Raw genomic sequence first — 18172 nt, forward strand, 5'->3', positions numbered from 1 at the left:
GGCTTTGGCACTTGCTAGGCTGGCCCTCTACCACTTGAGCCATACCTCCAGCCCTGTTTTTTTGCTATTTTTGAAGTAAGGTCTCACTTCCTCCCACTGAGTACCAAGGTGAATTGTGATCTTTAAGCTTTCTCATCTGTCCTAGCTAAAATCACAGGGACACCAGCCTCTAGCATCCTTCCATGGAGATAAGAATCTCACAGCTTTTTGCCTGAGCTGGCCTGAAACTGTGATCCTCCCAGTCTCAGCCTCCCATGTGTCTCAGGATGAGAGGCATGAACTACTAAGAGGTCTCTCAAACTATTCTGCCTAGGCTACTCTAAAACTCTGACCTTCCTAGTCTTGGCCTCCCAGTAGCCAGTGTCAATTTGGCAAATTTCTTAAAAAGCATACAGTTGAAGCCAGGCACCAGTGGCTCACGCCTGTAATCCTAGCTACTCAGGAGGCCGAGATCTGAGGATCTCAGTTCAAAGCCAGCCTGGACAGGAAACTCCGTGAAACTCTTATCTCCAATAAACCACCAGAAAACCAGAAGTGGCACTGTGACTCAGGTGGTAGAGTGCTAGCCTTGGGCTGAAGAGCTCAGGGACAGCACCCAGGCCCAGAGTTCAAGCCCCATGACCGACAAAAAAAAGCTCAGGGACAATGCCCAGGCCCTGAGTTCAAGCCCCAGGACTGACAAAGAAAAAAAAAGGCAAAAAAATAAAAAATAAAAGCATGGATGGGAGGTGTGGCTCAGGGGGTATGATGCCTACCAATGGGAATAAAGTGTCAGATATTGAGTTGGAATCCAGGTCTCAGACCAAATTAAAGAAAAAAGAAAATGCAGTATGAGAAGGAAGGCCTCACTGAGAAAATATCTGAAAACATGATAGCATGACAGAGAGAACAGCTATGAGGACACAGGACAAGGATTTCAGGAAGAGGGCAGCCAGTGCAAAAGCTTTAGGCAAGAGGGCATCAGTGAGCCAATGAGAAGAGCAAGGAGGTAAGACAGATTGCTCTAACAGTCATCAGGTAAGGGGAGGATCTGAGAGCCTTCAAGGCAAAAAGGGATCGGCCTTAGTTGTGACTCAAAGTGAGATGGGAAACCTCTGGAGGAGGGATATGACTTGACCTAGTTTCAAGTATTCATGTTGCAGGATTCAAAACTCTATTGTAAAGAGCAAAGGAAGAGGCAAGGAGACATTAAGAAAGCTCTATAAAACAGTTCAGAGTGATAAGGGCTTGGAAATAGGCAGCAGCTGCAGAATTAGAAATGATCTAATCCGGGGCTAGGAAAGTGGCTCAGTGGTAGAGTGCTTGTCTTGCATGCATGAGGCCCTGGGTTCAATTCCTCAGCACCACATAAGCAGAAAAAAAAAAACCGTGGCACTGTGGCTCAAGTGGTAGAGCGCTAGCCTTGAGCTGAAGAGCTGAGGGACAGCACCCAGGCCCAGAGTTCAGGCCCCACAACCGGACCCCAAAAAAAAAAAAGTAATGATCTAATCCTAGAATACATGATCAAGTTACTGAAGACAGGAGTTGCTGATGGCCAGGTTGGAAGGCAGATACACGTATATATTCATTGTCCATGTGTAAATTGGTCCAGACTTTAAAAAGAGCTCAGGCAGCAGGCACCAAAAGGGTTGAACTATGCCTGCCTTTTCACCTAGAAGTCACATCTAGAAATATACCCTAAGAATAAGAGTGAACAGGAGTACAAAGTTATCTGTACAAGAATTTAACCAGGGGCTGGGAAGGTGACTCAGCAGTAGAGTGCTCGCCTCACATGCATGAGGCCCTGGGTTCAATTCCTCAGCACCACATAAACAGAAAAGGCTGGAAGTGGCGCTGTGGCTCAAGTGGTAGAGCTCAGGGTCAGCGCCCAGGCCTAGAGTTCAAGCCCCACAACCAACCAAAAAAAAAAAAAAGAAAGAAAGAAAGAAAGAAGAGAAAAGAAAGAAAGAATGTAACCAAAAAAAAAAAAGATTAGAATAATAAAATTACAAAAAATGGCCATGGCTTAACAGTAGGTACAAAACAAAACAAATAAAACTTGTTATTACCGCATTAGAACTAATCCAGTTTCACTGAAATGGAAAGAAAAAGGTCAAGAAAAAGTTACAAAAAAGTATGTAACTGAGCTCCAACTTGAATGAAAAAAGGAAATACATACAAATGTGCACACAAACATGACATTAGGACCCCTTAATGGATCTATAAAGGTATATTAACAGGAGTCTGAGTAACAGACCTAGTGTTTTAAACTCTCTCTCAAAAGGCAGCATGCACAAGTTATGGACAAGGGCTAGTGAACAAGAAACCTATGTTAAATCTTAACTCTCCCAGGCCCATCAATGACCTTGGACAAAGTATGTAACCTCCCTCAGCCTTGGTTTCCGCATCCAAGAAGATGGCAATATAATTACTTTAAGGTACAGAGGAGGTTAAGGAAGCTCAAATACAGACAGTCCCCAGCTAGGTACTATATAATCCTAGCTATTGAGGAGGCTGAGATCTGAGGATCACAGTTCAAAGCTAGCTCATGCAGAAAAGTCCCATGAGAAAAGTCCCATGAGACACTTATCTCCAAATAACCCAGAATTGAAGCTGTGGCTCAAAGTAGTAGAATGCTAGACTTGAGCAAAAGAGTTCAGCGACAGCACCCAGGCCCTAAATTTAAGCCCTACAACCCCCACCCAAAAAAAGATAGAGAAAAAAAAATAGTCCCCAATTTTTAATGGCTCATTTTCAGATTTCTTAACTTCATGATGGTGCCAAAGCAATATCCATTCAATGGAAACCACACTTGTAATTTTGGATTTGAATCTTGTCCCTGGCTAATGGTTTACAGATCTCTGTCTCTCTCTCTCTCTCTGATGATCCTGGGAGGGAGAGGCAGACCACAGCTCTCAGTTAGCTAGGATACCCAGGGAGAAGGGCAAGATACTCAACACATCACACTGTGTTGCTAAACTCTGATGCTTGGTAGGTTAGGTGCATCAAATACACTCTCAACTCTGGATATTTTCAACTTACAATGAATTTACATTGTAAATGTAATGTTATATAATGTAAATGGATAATATAACCTCGTAAGTCATAGAAGGTCTGTAAAAATGTACGAGAGAGAGAGAGAGAGAGAGAGAGAGAGAGAGAGAGAGAGAGAGAGAGAGAGTGTTAGTACTGAAGCTTGAACTCAGGGCCTAGTACTTTCCCTTAGCTTTTTCACTCAAAGATGGTGCTGTACCACTTGAGCCATAACTCCACTGCTGGCTTTTTGCTGGCTAACTGAAGATCAGAATTTCAGATCTGTCTGCATGATACTTAAGATATCAGCCTCCTGAGTAGACAGAATTATAGGCATGAGCACTAGTGCAGGGCTATCTATATATTCTTTTATTTTTATTTTATTTTTTTTGTCAGTCATGGGGCTTGAACTCTGGGCCTGAGCACTGTCCCTCACCTCTTCAGCTCAAGGCTAGCACTCTACCACTTTAGCTACAGCGCCATTTCACGGACTTTCTTGCCCGGGCTGCCTTTGAATCGCGATCTTCTGATCTCAGCCTCCTCAGTAGCCAAGATTACAGGCATGAGCCACCAGTGCCCAGCTCTATATATTCTTATATATACATAGAGAGGGAAACCAAACAAGGTCTGACACATACTAAGCACTCAGAATATTTGTCTTCTTTTTAAACAGTATGTATGAAATAAGAAAATACACATTTAACTTTAATACGTATTGCTTTTTGTTTTATTTTCTTCTGCTTTTTATTCTTTTTTTTTTTTTTTGCTGGTCGTGGGGCCTGAACTCTGGGCCTGGGCACTGTCCCTCAGCTCTTCAGCTCAAGGCTAGTGCTCTACCACTTGAGCCACAGCACCACTTCCGGCTTTTTCTGCTTATGTAGTGCTGAGGAATTGAACCCAGGGCAAGGCAAGCACTCTCCCACTGAGGCACCTTCTCAGCCCTGCTTTTTATTCTCAATTGTAGCAATACATATAGAAAAACACATAGACTTTCATTGCTGTTAATAATCAAAAATAGTAATAATTTCCAATTTCAAGAGCAAGAAAAAAAATCTTCTCACTTTGAGTATGCCATGCATTTGAAATAACTATTTCTCAGTTATTTCTGTTATTTACTAGGTTTACCAAGTTTATGAAAGTAACTAGCTATGTAGAATGTGTTTAGCCATTTCAATCATGAGGCCTGTTGTGCTTTATTGCTGTATCTGAAATGATCATTCTCTACTGGCTTACAGAATGTAATACAGTGCTTTTCACCTTTTTTCCTTTTTCTTTCTTATTTTAAAAACAAACCCTCACCCAGGCTGGCCTCAAACTTCTGCACTCCTCAGCTTCTCAACTGCTGAGATTACAGATGTATGCTACACAACCAGGCAGCCTTTCACTTTCGTCCCTTAACCACTGCCTCCTCAGCTATAAAAATGTGAGTGGAAAAAAAAAAAAGAGTGGTTTTTCAGACTTAAATTTTCAAATCGTTTTTAACTGGATGGCGACTTTCAAAATATTTCCTCTCTCTCCCTCTGAATCAAGTTCCAAGAAAGGTGTGGGAGTTTTATTTATTTTTTAGCTGAAAAAGTAGAAAAACAGTGTCTGTATTTACTTCAGAATAAGTACATGCACTATCTATCAGGAGTGGCTCTTGAACCCTGAGGCCCATCCACTACAACACTCCATCCTCACCAAAAACCAGGAAGATCTGGCTCCTAACTGGCCAGTCTGTTTTCAGAAAGGAAGGCACCCTAACAAGTCTGTACTTAAAATATTTTTAACTAAATAAGGATCTGTTTTCTTTCTTTCTTTCTTTCTTCTTTTAATCGGGAGGGGATTCAGAGAGGGGAAAGGAAAGAACCATATGTAGAAAACCCTCCATTTGTCACCACAGTATGGGGGCAATTCTCAAATCACCTCTATATATTCTAGACTTCAGGAAACAAGTGACTGACTGTATGGACGGTGCTGGGGCTAGGGTTCTCAGGCGCAGCACAGCAGATCCAGGGTCTGAAATTGGGATTGGAGGGTTCAGTGTGAAGTCTTGATATTGAACAGATAAGATACAGAAAGCAATATTTTCATGTGTGCACAGATGATGTGTGCATGTGAGTATGTGTCAGATTGTTAAAAAATAAAATAAAAATTCTGAAGAGCCAAGAAACTTCAGAGGAAGACTGGTGAGAAGTGTGTGGAACCATACGAGGATGTAAACAATCCAGAAGGGAAAAAAAACAACTAGATCCCTCCCCCAAAATAAAGTCCACACTGATTTAAAAGTAAAATGTTTTAAAAAATAAGTAACAAAAAGCATCTCACATGTAGGTCAGGTTGATGTAAAGGCTGTAACTAAATTTACTTCCCCACACACACTACTTGTTTAAAGGTTCTCAAACTTAACTTTACATCTGTGACTCCTGTGGGGTTTGTTAAAACACAGATTGCTGGGCCCATTCCCCAGAGTATCTAATTCTGTGGTCTGGAACAGACCTAGGCATTTACATTTCTTTCAGGAGACGCCCATACTGCTAGTCCCAGGACCACACTCTGAAAACCACTAGGTTAGCTGGCATTGCAATGCTCATTTGCCCTTCTTTTCTGAGTTTAAATGTCACCATCATACGGTAAATTCAAAAGCTGAATTATATTTGGACAAAAAAAAATATATGATAGGGACATGTCCAAATACAGGATCAAGCTTGAGAGAGCTACCCACCCTTGAAGAAGACAAAGTACCACTTCATCTCTTGAAGAGGCCACACCATGGATGATTTTAGCATCAAGAGGATGGTAGTAATAAATTACAACTCCATGAATAAAATAAGAAACCATGACTGACAATACATAGTATGCTTGTATACAAGAAAAAGAGAAAGCTCTTTCTTGTAGCACTATGTCAACTGGTAAGTAGAAGATGAAAACAGGAATAATAACCACCATCACAGTAAAACCATGACTGCACATAAAACCTAGTAAGTGAAGGTGCAAAAAGAAACCCATCTCCTCACAAGTTATTTTTTTAATTGCAAAAGCAAACAGTTGCAGTGGAGAAACACTAGAGGGCAGCACCATAACAAAATGATCAAAATTAATGTCATGTGAGTTGTCTGTTGAGACCATGAACTAAGGATATAACATCCCTGCTCATCAGAGAATGCATATTCTGACTCTAGTGAGAAACAGCAGAGAAAGCCAAAATGAAGGGATTCTATCAAATGATCTGTGCTCTTTTTCTTTGATGGGGGGGGGAGAGAGGGTACTGGCATTTGAACTGAGGGCTTTGCACTTGCTCAGCTGGCACTCTATCACTTGAGTCACACATCCAGCTCTGACTTTTGGTCATAGACTTTGCTCAGGCTGGCTTTAAACAGTGATCCCCTGGATCTCAGTATCTTGAGTAGCCAGCATTACAGGCATGAACCACCAATGTCTGGCTGATCTGTGCTAACAATGCAAAATCATGAATAAAAAAAAAAAAAAGGCCTAAAGCCAGGCACTGGTGGCTCATGCATGTAATCCTAGCTACTCAGGAGATCTGATAGTGGTTCAAAGCCAACCTGGGCAGGAAAAATCTGTGAGACTTTTATTTCCAATTAACCACCAGAAAACAAGAGGTGGAACTGTGGCTCATTGTGGTAGAGTGATAGCCTTGAGCAGAAAAGCTCAGGAACAGTGCCCATGCCCTGAGTTCAAGCCCATGACTAACTAAAAAAAAGGCCCAAGAACCCCAGATTTGGTAACTAAATACAAAGCAGCATCTTAGTAAATGCATGAAATACTGCACCAAGAGAAAAAGTCACTTGAAGCTCATTACTGTGACAACTCAAAAACTGAAATGAGAAGATAATATTATAAAAGTTAAATTTCATTTGGTTAGTTGCACTATATCTATGTAAGAGAAGAAACAATCCATCTTGTTAGCAAGTAACAAGCATTTCAGGAGAAAGCACAAGGTATATGTTACCCTAAAGTGGTTCAGAGAATAATTATATACGTATATATAAATGAAAATAATGTAAAAGCAAATGTATTAAAATATTAACCATCAGTTGAAGTGTGCAGAGAAATTCTTTGTTATGACATTATTTTTTTGAGGTACTAAGGATTGAACTTAGGGTTCACGCAGCTATTCCCTTAGCCCTTTTTGTTTTGTATTGTTTTAAAAATGGTATCTATATAACTTTGCTCAGGATCTGCTTGAACTCCTACCTCAACCTCCTAAGTACCTGGGATTATATGTGGGCACCACCACACCAGCACTCAGGAAGCCAAAACTAAAAGATCACGAGTTCAAGGCCAGTCTAGGCTACATAGTGAATTCTAGGCCAGCCTTGACTACATAATGTGATTCTACCCTACCAACCTCCTCCAGGAAAATACCTCTAATAGAAAGGGTTTTTGAAATCAATATGTGGGCTGGGTATATAGCTCAGTATTACAAGCTAATGCTTACCTGGCATGCATTAGACCCTGGGTTTAATCTCTAACATGAGTGCACATGCACACACAAACAATACGCAACCCAATTGATTTGGAGTAGAACTATCTTTAGGAGCCAGACCAGCACTTTCGGTCAAATCCTCTCTGCAGCCATACCCAGGTCAACATCCCTGCAGAAAGCCAAGGCTGGCCATACATATACAGAGCCTGAGAAAAACCCTCCAGCATAGCATCCCTCTGCTAAGAGAAGACACAAAACAGCCAGCTGAGTTTCCTAGTCAACTTACAAGTCCAACCAAGGGAAACAAGGAAACAAGTGCAAGAACTAGTTACATCTGTGGAACAGAAGAATGCCAGGAAGGGCATCTGCTGCCTTTCCAGAGAAGAGCTATTTTAGAATGACCAGACCAAAGGGAGAAAAACCGATCTAACATAATGGGACCCATTTGCCCTGTGTGACTGCATTCATATCTGGCCTCTGGAAGCATTTGCAGCCCAGCAGCTCTAGGCTGACAGCAGGCACCGAAAACATGGTGTTGAAATGTCCCAAGATAAGGACATTTCCACTCCACCTCACCAAAGCTTCTGAATTTGCCCCACCCTGGGATTCTCTTCAGTGACAACTTCAAGACTGCCTCCAGGCAAAAGGCCTCACACCAGAAAATGATCTCTGTGGCCTACTTCAGGGACTCAAACTTGCTAACTTTTAGGATGAACTTTTGTATCAGAGGAGACAGCTACTATTTACATAGGTCTTACATGTGCCAGATGCTGTTCTCAGTTCATTTGATATCAAAACAACATTTTGCAGAAAATGAAATAAAGCACATAGAAGTTCCGTGACTCACTCCTCAATGTCAGCAAACTGCTGGAATCAAGACTGTCATCCAGTTAGTCTGGCCCCTGCATCTACAAAGTATGAATAGCTCCTCTATACAACATATTTACAGTCACCCAGAAATGGCTTTGCTCTTTTTAATAGAAGGCTTTGTGAAACATGACCATAACATTTTGTACACAGACTGTGCTGCTGTCATTCTAGATTTGATTTCCCGAGAAAAAGTAGCCACTGCCCTACCAAGAGCCACACTTCCCATCAGACTCTGATCTAATGGGCTTACTACCCAACTCAGCCATACACAAATGTGCCAGCAACAGCTACAACCAACACCCCAAGCAGCACAACCATTGGAAAGCACAGAACATACCTTTCTAGGGCTGGGAAGATGACTCAGTGGTAGAGTGCTTGCCTTGCATGCATGAGGCCCTGGGTTCTATTCCTCAGCACCACATAAGCAGAAAAAGCCAGAAGTGGCACTGCTGTGGCTCCAGTGGTAGAGTGCTAGCCTTGAGCTGAAGAGCTCAGGGACAATGCCCAGGCCGAGTTCAGGCATCACGACCGACCAAAAAAAAAAAAAAAAAAAGAATATGCCTTTCTAAATAACCCTGGGCATGAAGAGGAAATCTCAATATTAATTACAAACAATGAGCAAAACAACAAGATTTATGAAATACAGTATTTGTACAGCACTAGAAAACTGATGATACCTACAAAAGGTAAACATATCCACCCTGTGAACCCATGCTGCTATGCATGCGTAGATCTCCTCAAATATGTGTGTGAAGAATGGTCACAGCAAGGACCGGGGGTGTTGCAGCTTGCATGGTAGAACACCTGTGTGCTGAGCAAGCATGAGGCCCTGAGTACCCCTGCCCCTCCCCACAAAAAAATGTTCACAATGACAAAACTGAAAACAACTCAAATGCTCACCAAGAGGAAATCAGACAGATTGTGGCATACTCATATATTATAATATAACAACTAAATCTCATACCAGACTTCTGATACATTAATGGGTGAATTTTATAGATATAAAATGATAAGCCAGTCAAAAGAGCATGTTTCAAGTAGTAGAAAACCTGCCTAGCAAGCACAAGGCCTTAGGCCTCGACTTCAAATCCCATAGAAAGAAAGAAAGAAAGAAAGAAAGAAAGAAAGAAAGAAAGAAAGAAAGAAAGAAAGAAAGAGAGAGAGAGAGAGAGAGAGAGAGAGAGAGAAAGAAAGAAAGAAAGAAAGAAAGAAAGAAAGAAAGAAAGAAAGAAAGAAAGAAAGAAAGAAAGAAAGAAAAAGAAAGAAAGAAAGAAAGAGAGAAAGAAAGAAGAGAGAGAGGGGGAGGGAGGGAGGGAGGGAGGGAGGGAGGAAGGAAGGAAGGAAGGAAGGAAGGAAGGAGGGAAGGAGGGAAGGAGGGAAGGAAGGAGGGAAGGAGGGAAGGAAACAAGAGAAGCGAGAGGGAGGGAGAGGGAGGAAGAGAAGGAGAGAGAGGGAAGAAGGAAAGAGAGAAAGAGAGGAAGGGAGGAAGAAGGGAAGAAGGGAGAAAGAGAAAGGGAAAAAGGGAGAAAGAGAAAGACAGATCTGCAAAGACAAAAAGAAAAGTAAAAGGAGAAAAGGGAAAGAAAGGAAAGGAAGGGAGGAGAAAAGGGTACTGTATGATCTCAGTGATATGAACATTAGGAAAATGTTCTGTATCTTGATCAAAGTGGTGATAAGCACAGATGTGAACGTGTGAATATATGCACATATTCATCAAGCCGTAACATTTAAACTTGTGCACTTTACTTTGAAAAAAAATTCCAATACTCACAAGAAAAAAAATCAGAGACAAGTTTAAAGCAAGAATATTTTCATTATGAAACAAGAAAGGACAAAAATGTACTAAGCTTTCAATTTGAAAAGTTATAAAATGAGTGAGTGAGTAAATGAATGAATGAAGACAAACAGATATAAGGGAAAAAGTGAATAAAGCTAAAAACAGAAAATAGAAAGTATGACATAATTGACAAATCCAAATTGCTCTGTTTAAAGCAAGCTAAAGGACTAGGTACATAGCTTAGTGGTAGAGTGCTTGCTGAGTATGCACAAGAGCCTCTGTTTCATCCCAGCACCACAGGAAAAAAAAAGAAGAAAACTAAAAACAAAAAGTTAAAACAGCTGAGCGCTGGTGGCTCACATCTGTAATCCCAGCTATCAGGGAGATCTAAAGATTGCAGTTCGAAGCCACCCAGGGCACAAAAGACCCCATGAGACACTTATCTCCAATTAACCACTCAATAACCAGAAGTGGCACTGTAGCTCAAATTAGTAAAGCGCTAGCCTTGAGCAGAAGAGCTCAGGACAGCACCTAGGCCCTGAGTTCAAGCCCCATGACCAACCAGAAACAACAACAACAAAAAAGTTAAAACCACTTAAGCTAGTCAGGAAGAAAAGCTGAGAGAAAAATATATGAGTACCAAAAATCTAAGTAAAAACAATTACCCACATTTGATAAAATAAAATACTATTTAGATCCTTATACTAGTACATAAGAATATCTCATGAAACAATTCTCTCAGAAAAAAATGAATTAACAAAATTGACTCAAGATGAATCAGGAAAGTTGAATAAACCAATAATTATGGAAAGTGGGGGACTGAAAAGCCATCAAAGAATTATTTCAAAGGAAGATGCCAGGCCTGGTTGGTTTTATGGTTGAGTTCTTTCCTGTACTCATGGAACAGATCATTCCCGTGCTAGGAGTCAGTTCCCAAAGTTGGAAAGTGCTTCAATTTACTTTATAAAATTAGTTTAGCCTTGATTTCAAAACTTTCAAAAATAGAGCAAAACTACAGACAAGTCTTACTGATGTATACAGACAGAAAACCCCCAAGAAAGAATTAATAGTGATCCTAACAAAATCTTCAAGGAAAAATCTACCTCAAGCAATTAAGTATATTCTAGAAACTCAAAGACTATAACTATTGGGAGGTTAAAGCAGTAAATAGCAATCATGTCTTCATCTTAACGGTTGCTTAGAATATCTGAGAAAAGTTTAACAATCATCCTTTTTTAATAATAATGATTAATAAAGCAAGTAAGACAAGTTACTGCTGAGTACTAGTGGCTCATGCCTGTAATCCTAGCTACTCAGGAGACTGAGAGCTGAGGATCACATTTCAAAGGCAATTAGGGCAGAAAAGTCTAAGAGATTCTTTTTATTTTCATGGGGCTTGAACTCTGGGCTTGGGCGCTGTCCCCCAGCTCTTCAGCTCAAGGTGAGCGCTCTACCATTTGGGCCACAGCACCATTTCCGGTTTTCTTGTAGTTTATTGGAGATTAGAGTCTCACAGACTTTCCTGCCTGGGCTGGTTTTGAGCCCCAATCCTCAGATCTCAGCCTCCAGAGTAGCTAGGATTACAGGCGTGAGCCACCAGTGCCCAGCTAGGAGACTCTTTATCTCCAACTTATCACCAACGAGCTGGAAAGAAAGCTTAAATGGTAGAGTGTTAGCATTGTCCAAAAAATGTTCAAGGTCAGCTGAGTTCAAACCCCAAGACCAATATAAAATAATAAAATAAAATACAAATAAATAAATGGCTAGGCATGGTGATACATATCTATAACCAACAATCAGGAGGCTGAAGCAGGACCACAGTGACTTCAAGACCAGCCTAAGCTACATAACAACACTCTATCTCAGAAAACCAAAATAGTAAAAATAAATAAATGAAGACTGATACATTTTACAGAGGCAAAGGCATACTGTGTTCACATTATGCTCTGAACTCTGCTCTGTTTCATTGAAATCACACTATTAATATATGTCTGCACACAGATTAAAAGCTAAAAAAGTATACATACCAAAATGTTAGCAGTAATGTGAGGTGCTGGTTTACAGTGAGTTTTATTTTTTGCATGTTTGTGTGCTTTTCTGTAATGTTCTGATTTTTCAACTATTACTTCTATAACAAAGACCTGGTATGTAGAGTTGGAGGTGTGATTCAATAAAAGAGCACAGGCCCTGGTTCAATCCCCACTACTACAAACAAAAACAAATCTTGTCTGTTAACTAGACAAATGAAGATGGGGAAAGAGTCCATTCATATTTGTGTTACACCATAATGTGAGAATTTCCAGATAAATAACAAATACAACCTTCCTTGATAATCAATCCCAACAAGCAGGCTAGGGCTTGGGAAAATAAAGACTAGTAAGCATCAGAACCAAAACAGAGACATAGCCATGCTCTTTCACCATTCCTCAGGCCAACAGGGTCCATCACATCTCTATAATGCCAGCAGAAAAGACTGGCTCCTAAGGAAAAGACTCTTAAATCAATGTAAACTTCCCTGGGACTCAGCACTCCCCACCCCCACATCTCTCTCAGCCTAAATCTACTTTCAAAAAATATTTTCTCAACAGCAGCCATCAAGGCTTTCTTTCTGCAACGTTCAGTCGCTACATATGGCCCTGCTCTGAATAGAGGCTTTATGAGGGAGGGTCTAAAGCCCACAGGCTCAGGTTAGGCCACTGACCACAAACAGCAACAAACAGAAAAGTGAAGATTTATATGCCCAGGTGACAGAGGCACTCTCAATAATTCAGGTGGAGCTGCCATCTCCCAACATCCAGTAATCACCCACAAAGCCCTACTAACCATGAGGTACATGCACACACACACATATGTGTATGCACACGCATACATACACAGACACATATGTGTATGCAAACGCATACACAAACACATACACACATATACATCCTTTGTTCTGTTCTAGGGTTCAGAAAAGGAAAGCAGTGATTTAGGCTGGAGGCATTTGACAGTTTAACCCAACATATCACACATCTGAGTCAGAAAGGGGCACAGGGAAGGTCTACACCCTGAGAAAGGATGGGGGGACTCGGCAATTTATCTCACCACTAAGGCCCAGGATGCAGGAGATTGAATGCCGGCAGAGGCAGAAAGGCTCTTAGCCTTCCTCACATTCCACAAACAGCAAGTGAGGTCAGAAGCATTGCAGCCCTGGCCCTAAGTGTTGAAGGTGAAAGGGTACCCCAGGCCCACTTGCTTGCCCTCCCCAGCCCCACGGATGAATCACTTCAGCTACCCCTTCATCATACGTACTTTTGCCCCCATTGTTCTTCAGGACGTTAGATAGGTTGACAGAAGCGGTGCCTAGAAGTTCATTTCTCAAGGTATGGCAGCTCCAGACCTTCAAATCTAAGTGGCTCTGGGCCGTGACATTCCTGGAAAACAAAGACCTGATTCATGGCATCGGAGCAGATTGATCACTCCTATAACTTGCAAGAAAACAGTTACACTACACAGCTAACATCTGGGGGTTGCAAAACAGGAAGACACTGGCATACACCTTTCCCCACCCCAATGCTGACCTGCAACCCTCTAGCTAACAATGAATGCTCTGTGAGCTCTATGATGCAGAAACACGGAGAGAGGAGCCCTGGGGCAGGAGCCAGAGGCTCCCCCTCATCCTTGAAGGGAACCTCTGCCTTCCCCTTCTTATTGCCTTCCAGAAGAAATGACTTTCTCTTACAAAACGATGATCTCATTCCAGAGAAGCTCAGAGCTCCCGATGCGCTTGCCCGTCTTCTTGGTCTCGCTGGGGAGTCCATCCACGGCCACCTCCACATAGGAGTTAATACGAGGCTGTCGAGTGTGCACCTTGGGCTTTGCCGACACCACTGCATTGGACAGGAGAAAGAGTGGAAGATGAGCCAGAGAGTTCCCATGCCCTCCTGTGGCAGGTGGTCTGCCTACTCTTGTGGAATCTCTTCAAAAGTAAATTTTCCTTTCTCCTGCTTCTTAAAAAGAAAAAAGAAACCTTTATAAGAAACGAGTATTGAAAAATTTAAAAACCATGAAGCATAAGAAAAAAGTCAGTTTTTATCTGAAACCCCTGAGATGATCATCATTAGTTATCATGACAAACTTATTTTTATTTCTTTAATTCTTTAAAGTTCTTCCCCATCCAAAGTCTTTTTTTTTTTCATTTGGCAGTGCTGAGGATGAAGACTGAGTAAGCAAGCATTATGTCAGTGACCTATACCCAACCCCCAAAACAACCCTGCAATATAATTCTGTTGTATGACAATGTTCATTATTTTTTTTACCATTGTTAAGATTTGCTTATAATTTCTTGCTCTACGCTAGCCTTGAGCTAAAGAGCTGAGGGACAATGCTCAGGCCCAGAGTTCAGGCTCCATGACCAGACCCTCCCCCCAAAAAAAGAAAGAAAAATTGCCACAAATATACATATATGCATGTACTGAATATTTCCCAAAAGTATATGAACATTTTCATTTATTTATTTTTTGTCAGTCCTGTGGGGCTTGAACTTAGGGCCTGAGCACTGTCCCTGAGCTTCTTTTGCTGAAGGCTAGCACTCTACCACTTGAGTCACAGCTCCACTTCCAGCTTTTTTTTTTTAAGTAGCTTACTGGAGATAAGGATCTCATAGACTTTTCTGACTGGGCTAGCTTTGAACCACTATCCTCAGATCTGTCTCCTAAGTAGCTAGGATTATAGGCATGAACCACTGGCACCCATCATAAACATTTTTTTTAAGTTCTTAAAACTGCCTAATTCCCTTTCACAAAGGGTAAACCTAGGTGGACACTACATATAGGAATAGATCCATTTCACCAAACACTGCAGAGTGCTGATTAATGTTTCTTCACTCTTGGCAAACCATACAGATCTTTAAAAACAGTTTCAAGGTAATTTTAAGACTCAATGAGGACTTATCATAGACACTGCTATGCACACACTATCCAACAAATGCATGAGATGGGGAATAAGCCAGCATGCCACTTTACCAGGAAGAAACAGGACTAAGAAGTGAGGTCATTGGATGCCCAGCCAGAAAGCCACAAGCCAAAATGTACACCCACCAGCCTGACTCCACACTATACTGGATGTTGTTGTCCACTCTAGTATTCTTCTTCAATAAACAGTAAGGCCAAATATTTTTCATGTGCTGATTAGTCATCTGTATTTCCTTCCCCACCCTCCCCCCCAGCCCCTGCCTGTGGCTATAATTTTATTTTTTCTTTTTTTTAATATATATTTTTAGCCGGGCGCTGGTGGCTCACGCCTGTAAACCTAGCTACTCAGGAGGCTGAGATCTGAGGATCGCGGTTCAAAGCCAGCCCGGGCAGGAGAGACCGTGAGACTCCTATCTCCAATAAACCACCAGAAAACCGGAAGTGGCGCTGTAGCTCAAGTGGTAGAGCGCTCGCCTTGAGCTGAAGAGCTGAGGGACAGCGCCCAGGCCCAGATTTCAAGCCCCCACGACCGACAAAAATATATATATATATTTTTTTTTTAATTGTAAAGATACTGTACGGAGAGGTTACAGTTACCTGAGTAAGGTAATGAGTACGTTTCCTATCAAGCATTGTTACTCCCTCCTTTGTTTTTCCCATACCATCCCTCCCCTCCCCTGTATTTCCTTTTCTTTTGGTAGGCTTTCTCATGTTCACTTGGCACCAGCAAGCCAAAATCTCACAGAGCAACAAGCCAAGCAAGTACTATGCCTCAGGGGAATGTGTCTCTCAGGACCTCATGATGCTGGCGAAAAACCTAGGCTGTAAGAAAAAAAAAAACGCCTCTACCATCTTCCATGCTATGCCCCAAATCACAGGATGTGACTGATCAGAGGCACCCTCTGTTGAGAGTAAGCAAATCTCCCTCACAGGCAATAAGGGAGGTAGATGACTGTCCCTTACAGGCCCACAACCTAGAATAGGTCAAATATTCCAGGTTATATCTGCAATAACTTTCTCCAGAGCCAAAAGGAAGGAAGTCTAGAAACAAAAAACAAAAACAAAAGCAAAACACAGTTGTGGCTATGATTCAGAAGCAACAAGGGTCAGTATTGGGAATTAAGGTTGGTGGTGCTGAGGCTGAACGGGGAAGAAAAACACAGGACCTTACATACAGCCCAAGGTTAGCTGAGGCCACCTGCTGGTGAAAAGGCAGCCCTACATGTCTTTAACTTAAGGCCTTGTTTTAATGGAGAGTCCTGTAATTGAAAGGAAATTTGCAAAATGAATACGAAGAATTCCTCTACACGCTCCATTCAAGTCACCTGATGTTACTGTACATTACACTAGCTCTGCTTCCCCCCCTGAATCTATCTCTTTCTCTCTCTCTCTCTCTTTCTCTCTCTCTCTCTCTCACACACACACACATTTGTAGATACTCTGTCTCTTCACTTCTCATTACCTCCAGGTATATTTCCCCCAAAACAAAAATACTTTCCAGCCAGGTGCTGGTGGCTCACACCTGCAAGCACAGCTACTCAGGAGGCTGAGATCTGAGGATCATGGTTCAAAGCCAGTCCGGGCAGGAAAGTCCATGAGATTCTTATCTCCAATTAACCACCAGAAAAAACGAGTAGTGGCTCTGTGGCTCAAGCGGTAGAGCGCTAGCCTTGAGCTGGAGAGCTGAGGGACAGTGCCCAAGCCCAGAGTTCAAGCCCCATAACCAACAAAAAAAAAAAAAAAAATTCCAACACAACCAAGGGTACAATGATCAAGACATTTAACAATTTACACTATTCTTTAATCTTCAGACCTTATTCAAGTTTTACTAACTCACTGTCCATCATAGGACCCAATCTAGAATCACATGTTGCACTTACTAGCCTTACTTGATGTTTCCAACATACAGAAAAATTAAAAGAACAAGGAACATCTGCATAGTCATCACTAATTGTTGCCATTTTGTTCTGTTTGCTTTTCCCATGTGTCTCTATGTATCTGTATCAGGCTCTGGAAGAGAACTTCTGTGATAACAAATTATAGTTACTTTTTTTGGAGGGGGGAGGAGGTTGGTCATATGGCTTGAACTCTGGGCCTGGGCACTATCTCCTAGCTCTTCTGCTCAAGGTGTTTACACTCTACTGCTTGAGAGCCACAGCACCACTTCTGGTTTTCTGGTGGTTAATTGGGGATGAGTCTCACGGACTTTATTGCCAGGGCTGGCTTTGAACAGCAATCCTCAGATCGCAGCCTCCTGAGTAGCTAGGATTATAGGCATGAGCCACCAGTGCCTGGCTATCTGGCTACAGTTACTTTTGTTGCTGCTGTCTGAACTGGGTTTTGAACACAGAATCTCACACTTGCTAATCTTCACTTGAGTTATGCCTCCAGCCACCCCCCACCTTTTTTTTTTTTTTTTTTTTTTGACTTTAGGTATTTTCAGCCAAGCTTTCCTTTTATTTATTTATTTATTTTTGCCTAGGCAGGTCAGCCTGGACCACAAACTCTGGCTTAAGTCTTTGGTGTAGGATGACAGACACGAATAAGTATGCTTATGTTTTTGTTGTGATGGGGGGGGGGGGGTCTTGATAACTTTGCCCAGGCTGACCTCAAACCCAGATCTTCCACACAGATCTCCACTTGCCAAGTAGCTGGCATTACAGGTATGAGGTACTGCATCTAACATGACCATTGGGTGCATTTAGAAGACTAAGCCACCAACCAGGTTGGCTCATTCAGGATATGAGGAAGAAAATTCAGGAGCTCAGTTCTGGACATGTGTAACACAGATATTTACTAAACACTCAGATATATTATCCACCGGAAAAAAATAAGACATACTTCTTTTATCAAGCTCTGACTTTCCCTTAGAGATATTCTGTTCAACTCTGCCTCCTCTAGACTTTGCCCTAAGTGTCCTGTGGTCTTCCTAAGCAATCCAAGACTTCTGCATGGGACATTCAGTCATTACAAGACCGAGGAACAACAAAGTGGAGGTGACAAGTGGGCTACTAGATACGAATGTGGAGTTCCAAAATAAGGCCCAGCTGAAGACACAAATTTGAGAATGAGTAGACACTAATCACTCCATCAGGCTAGATCAATCACTTAGGGTATGAGAAGATAGGAAAG

The 18172-nt window shown here is 41.8% G+C and overlaps 1 protein-coding gene across 1 annotated transcript in view; it reads right to left on the reverse strand.

The window, feature by feature from the left end:
• LOC138815351 (NEDD4-like E3 ubiquitin-protein ligase WWP2) overlaps positions 1-18172 on the reverse strand; it is a 118666-nt gene that overhangs the window by 86844 nt on the left and 13650 nt on the right. The window contains exons 3-4 of the mRNA XM_070004685.1: positions 13810-13957; positions 13380-13501 (exon numbers count right to left, since the gene is read on the reverse strand). Of these exons, the coding sequence (XP_069860786.1) occupies positions 13380-13501; positions 13810-13957 (270 nt within the window). The remainder of the gene's footprint in view (positions 1-13379; positions 13502-13809; positions 13958-18172) is intronic.

Source organism: Dipodomys merriami, unplaced genomic scaffold (assembly GCF_024711535.1).
Source record: "Dipodomys merriami isolate MVZ:Mamm:240054 unplaced genomic scaffold, mDipMer1.0.p SCAF_64, whole genome shotgun sequence".
Classification (NCBI taxonomy): domain Eukaryota; kingdom Metazoa; phylum Chordata; class Mammalia; order Rodentia; family Heteromyidae; genus Dipodomys; species Dipodomys merriami.